General features: G+C 40.0%; 2 protein-coding genes across 2 annotated transcripts; both read left to right on the top strand.

Moving 5' to 3' along the window:
• The first annotated feature begins 446 nt into the window (after positions 1 to 446).
• LOC137290992 (uncharacterized) lies at positions 447 to 2982 on the top strand. The gene is made up of 2 exons (XM_067822226.1): positions 447 to 527; positions 1598 to 2982. The coding sequence occupies exons 1-2, from the start codon at positions 516 to 518 to the stop codon at positions 2246 to 2248; spliced, it is 663 nt and encodes a 220-aa protein (XP_067678327.1). The 5' UTR covers positions 447 to 515; the 3' UTR covers positions 2249 to 2982.
• Positions 2983 to 3157: 175 nt separating this feature from the next.
• LOC137290995 (BTB/POZ domain-containing protein KCTD7-like) lies at positions 3158 to 5654 on the top strand. The gene is made up of 2 exons (XM_067822231.1): positions 3158 to 3275; positions 4780 to 5654. The coding sequence occupies exons 1-2, from the start codon at positions 3270 to 3272 to the stop codon at positions 5428 to 5430; spliced, it is 657 nt and encodes a 218-aa protein (XP_067678332.1). The 5' UTR covers positions 3158 to 3269; the 3' UTR covers positions 5431 to 5654.
• Positions 5655 to 6015: the final 361 nt, after the last annotated feature.

Below are 6015 nucleotides of genomic sequence, written 5' to 3' on the forward strand. Positions count from 1 at the left end.
CCAGCTCAAAACATTTGAAGACCCTATGTGTACACGGGTTAACTAGATAACCCACTTTCATTGGAAATCCAAGGCAGCTACATGCACAACTAAACGCCAGTATAATTAACGTAAAGGCACAGCCCTAAGAATACTGAAACCAAACTTGAATATTTTAGTAACATTTCATTAGTTTTAATCATTGTTTGTTCTTATTTGACTTTTAAACAATACAATATAAAATGTAATTGTCTAACCAATAACATTTGTGATATTTAGTATACAAACAAACCAAACTAAATACTCATATGGTTTAAAAATGTCACAGCTGCATAACTATTTTCTGTCACCGACGTTGCGTTGTGACCTTGGACCATCGAACTTGACGCATATATTTGATAGGAGATCAATCCGAAGGGCAATATTTGAATCGAGGGCTTATCTTATCTCCATAGCTGCACAGTCGGTGCATAGAGAACACAATAACAACTGTCTGTACAGGCCCACCGTTGAACTGCCTGCACGTATTTTCCAGTATGCCTTTTCACGTGAGTGTTAAGGGAGTTTTGTGTATTTTGTCCTGTTCACACTAAAGAAGTACTAGTGAAACCAGGAAAAAGCGTTCTATATTGCTGCCTCGATGGCAAGTAATATGTCTTGTGACATTTTTGTGTGTATTCACACTAAAGAAGTGAAACCAGGAAAAAGCGTTCTATATTGCTGCCTCGATGGCAAGTAATATGTCTTGTGACATTTTTGTGTGTATTCACACTAAAGAAGTGAAACCAGGAAAAAGCGTTCTATATTGCTGCCTCGATGGCAAGTAATATGTCTTGTGACATTGTGTGAAAAGATTCAGATACTCATTATGGGCTACGGAAGCGTTGTAGGACCACCTGTCACTGTCTCTTACAAAGGACATACCATCTCCTTCGTAAGAGATAATAAGACTATAAGTCGTTTTCAGCCATTGCCTTACTACGCTTCCGTAATGGGCTGGCATAGGTTTTGTCATGCAATATCAAATATTATAGCATTATGTGAACTGTACTAATTACTTCAAGCATTATTAGAGTTAGGCTACCTCAAACTGTTGTTAAATCTCTCCGTTTGGTCAGATAAGGTAACCAGTTTGGGGACCCATTTCATTTCACATATAACAGATTTAACCCATTTATTGTACTGTTACATAAATTCCAAGTAGACACCGCAGCCATTAAAAGTAGGGGATATTCTACTTTTCGAGCATACCACTAGCCAATGCATATGAGAAAAAGTAAATTATCTCCATACAGATGAAATATTTCCAGTGGAATGGAATAAATTGTCACAGTTTCCCTTAATTTCTCTTCATCATCTGTTTCCTCCTTGGCTTCATCATTTGCGTTTTATCAGTCTTTAGCAATATTCCAACAATATGAAGGTGGTAGGGGATGGGACACGGAAATGGGCTTCGCACACACGGCGCCCATGTGGGGAATCAACCCGGGTCATCAGCGGACACTTTAACCTTCAGGATACATCGCCGCCCCTTTCACAAAATAGAAAACTGTTGGGGTGTGAATTAATGTTAAACCTGGTGGTTATCACTACATACATTTCTTGTTCTGTGTTTCAGTTCCCTGCTGTCATCGACTTAAACGTTGGAGGACGACATCTAACCACGTCCCTCTCCACCCTCACCAAGTACCCGGACTCGATGCTGGCCGCCATGTTTAGTGGAAGGCAGTCAGTGAAAAAAGACAAAGATGACCGCTACTTCATCGATGTAGACGGAGACGTGTTTGCCCACGTCCTCAACTTTCTGAGATTTGAGACAATGCCTCCCCCCGAAGCAGCTGCAGAAGTTCGGAAGTATGCAGATTATTTTGGGTTAGATGTCCTGAAGGAAGGTATTTCAAGCATCCAAGACAACGGACAGACACTCTATGGCATATGGAGGAGCAACTGTTTATCAAAAGTTACCAATTATGCCCGTTACTGGGAAGAAGTGAAAAGTCAACTGAAACAATTATACTTTGATTCTAGGTATGTTTGTCTCACTACAAAGGCAGGACGCTGTACATGTGGAACTTCTGTTCCTTGTAGTCTGGACTTCTTACAATGTCCAAAGATTACAGTACATCTCGATCACACTGATGAATATAGATATAAATCTGTGCTACATCTTCTGGCACATGACATGCAGCGTCTGGGCAACTTCATTTTTGAAAGAGACGTAAACGACAATTGTAACTATAACATCGGAGTCCTGTTCCGAATAAAGTGAAAGAAGACACCTGATAGAACAACGTCACCAGCAGAAATTCGAATTTTGTATCTCCCTGAAAAAGACGTAAAGTGTTTTTTCTCAGCGTTGTCTTCTACGGAAGATGGCAATGGTGGGGTAGGGTTAGGAGAACTTTGTAGGTGGCATTTGTAGAAGTTGCAGATGATGATGATGTGATGTTTGCCTATATCTTCAGTGTGTTGTTTTTTTTATATCGCCCATAAGTGCATGCTGTTTATCGGATGACTGTAAATAACTGTAAACACATATTCGCCAACGAATCACTTGAAATAAGGTCATAGTATAGTTACACTTACACTTTTGTCATATATATACCTAGGAACGTCTTTTTAATAACTGCATGCTATTGTGGGTGCATGTTGATTTTCGCCTCACCTGTTAGTACGATGTCAACAGGTCTTCTTGATTGATCAGACAGCTGCATTCTTTGCTGTGAATGTAAATGAGGTAATCGATTCTCACACAAAGGCCTTATAAAAATATGATTTTGACATGTAGCAAATAAATTGAAACAAATATTGTTCATCTTGTCTTAAATGTGCCTCTTGTAATTAAGAAGAATTATTTTATTGCATATTTTATTTGACCGACAAATCTTTTATCCCCATGTGAATGCACGCGTGGAAATAGCTTTTAGCTGTAGCTTTAGTGGGTTTTACAATGTACCAGATTATCAACACTGGTTGAATTTGTGAATAAAAAATGCAAACCTAGTACCAACTTCACACACTCGCTTGTTTCTGCATCCAAACACGTCCACTGGCTGTGTTGTCTTCACATCCCATCACGACCCTACACAGTATGAATCACAACATATCTAATATTAAGTGACACGAAATGGAAAGTCCACTTTATCCCTTTTGTAACAACAAAACCGAAAGTAGAACATGAAAGTTGAGAAAAGTTCCGATACGATAGTTCAACTGCGTGACTCTCCAGTGAGCTGCACTGTTTGCAAACCTTCCTCGTACACTTCACTACGTTATATGGTGACAGAAAGATGGAGGTACGTGTTCAAATGCTACTGTGTAAACAACTCCATGTTTTCTGTAAGAACTTGTGGTATTGTATAACCTTGATTAATATACATATAAGTCAAAATGACCTCCCCATTACATTTGGATCAGTGCTAAACAGTAGTCCATGCTTCTCCATGTTTCAAAATGTCGCCCTTGTGTTTATAGCTTACACAGTTTAGAATATCAATAACATTCGTAGGCATTGTGTGTAAAGGAACAGCATACTAAATGCTTAGCTTAACCAAGTATATATAATTTCCTATAATATAAATGATTAACAAGCTTGGGGACTAGTCTACTGTCTATATGGAGCTGACAAATTTGCTATGGGCTGGAGGGTTGGAGCGAGTGGTTTGAGTACAAAGAGACCATTCGCATTTCCCCTCATAACCAGATACCCCTAAATTGACAGTTTCCAAAAGCGAAATATACAAATTCAGATGATTTATTTCATCACCCATAAACCCGAACACACGTTTCCCCATATAAGGTTGAAATACGTTATTTGACATACATTCACTGTGGGAATCACCAACCACGTGCCCTGGTATTCCCCAGCCTTGGGTCACAATGACCTTGCTCGTATAGCTTGCATGGGGAAATCGTTAGTCACTTGGTTAACTTCGACGCCATCCTTCCTTCCAGAATCCGCTTACAGCGACACACGTCAAACTGGCTCGTGTTAAATAACTAGTTTATCTATTGATATAATTTACTACTTTTGAAGTTATGACGTGTCTCCTATACACGTGGCCCACAATGATCCCACATACGTCACGAGTCACGTGTGGAGTGCTATTTAAGATCATTCTACAGAAACAGTAAAACCGTTGCTTTTATAAGTGGAATAGCTTTCCAGTTTTATAAGGAGTAGGTTTTAAACATGACGAATGAATGTGAAGTCTCCACCCCAGACCCTGAAACGGTAATGCTAAACCGAATAGAACACACGCACATATACATATACACACATACCTAGATATATACACCAAGCTATTTTCCCATCATGAGGTATTCGCCGTATACTTATAAATATTAATTAACGGATCAAGTTTATACTTCCTATGACGAAATTGTGCACCAGTAGTGTATGACATTGAGGAAATAATGTTAAAGAGGCATTAGATTACACTCTCGAACATATTTTGTCTTTTAAAGTACTTGAGCAGGCCGCCGGCGTTGTTCATACGGACAGTCACTGATTAAATGAATCTATTCACACACCTAATGCCTTTTCTGGATATTTGATAAACTTGAGTTACAGTACACCCAGTAAGAGACTCGCATCAGTCTTGACGATATCGCCCCATGAGTATGAACACTAGTTACTCTCAGTATACATGCTATACTTGGAAAACATTATCATATTCAATTCAGAAACCCAGTTAATGTATAGTATGCAATTACTATACCTATTCTTTGAAGGCAGTTACTGGATTGATTGGTCCAAGTTCGATTATTAACAATCATTCATGGATACTTATGTTTCAGTTCCCTGAAATCATTGATCTAAATGTGGGTGGACGACACCTCAGCACCCGTGTTTCAACTCTCACCAAGTACCCGAGTTCCAGGTTGGCCGATATGTTCAGTGGAAAGTATGCTGTTCCACAAGACAAAGATGGCCGCTTCTTCATAGATGCGGATGGAGAAGTTTTCGTGCACATCCTCAACTTCCTGAGGCACGATATACTGCCCCCAGCCGACCGAGCTACTGCTGTACATAAGTACGCAAACATGTATGGCATTGAGCAGTTAAGTGCTAAACTTATAAGATGGGGACCAGTCTTGAAACAGGCTTTGAGAGACAAGTGGAAACGAGAGATCGATGGATATGATGACTGTTTGAATCAGGTGCGAGAAGGGTTGATCGCAAGTCGGTATCAAAGAGGTCATCTGTACATCCAGTTTACGGATTCATCTCAACACATATTCTCCTCGTGCAAGGTGGCTGGTATTCCTGACGGACATCAGGTCATCAACGTAAAATATTCTTCCAACAAAACGGACGGTAGCAGTCTTGTGGCCTTCCTCAATGATGATCTGAAGCGTGTGGGCGTTTACCTACAGCCGGGAGAATTCCGCCCAGAACCTGAGTGTGGCTGTCGCGTGGCTCTTCACTACATGATAAAATCTGAGTAGCTGATGTGCCTTTACCAGTCGCAGTGTATTGGTGTGAGTGCAATATGCTTTAAAATAAAATTAATACGCTGTATTATGTACAGTTTGCATTTCAAACTTAACGGAGACTTCTTCTGTGTGACGTATTTACACTTGTCACTGCGTGTGCACGTACGAACAGTCCCTTGAATACACAAAAGCTGTGTTTGTACAATATGCATTTGTAATAAAGATCTAAATATGTTGCTAATGTCTCAGTGATTAATACTAGATTAGGTCTGTTATGAACGTCACTTTAGCGTCACTAAATAGGATTGGGTGAACCATATTGGAATGATTATTCATAGAAGTCAGATCCACGTATATCATGGTAGCGACAGAATCGGGATTTCGATCCGACAATTGTGGGGCTAAAAGTTGTTGGTGAGTTTAGTTTTACGGCGCACTCAGCAATATTCCAGCTATATGACGACGGTCTGTAAATAATCGAGTCTGGATCAGACAATCCAGTGATCAACAGCATGAGCATTGATCTGCGCAATTGGGAACCGATGACATGTGTCAACCAAGTCAGCGAGCCTGACCACCCGATCCCATTAGTCGCCT

The sequence above is a fragment of the Haliotis asinina genome, chromosome 7 (assembly GCF_037392515.1).
Source record: "Haliotis asinina isolate JCU_RB_2024 chromosome 7, JCU_Hal_asi_v2, whole genome shotgun sequence".
Taxonomy (NCBI): Eukaryota; Metazoa; Mollusca; class Gastropoda; order Lepetellida; family Haliotidae; genus Haliotis; species Haliotis asinina.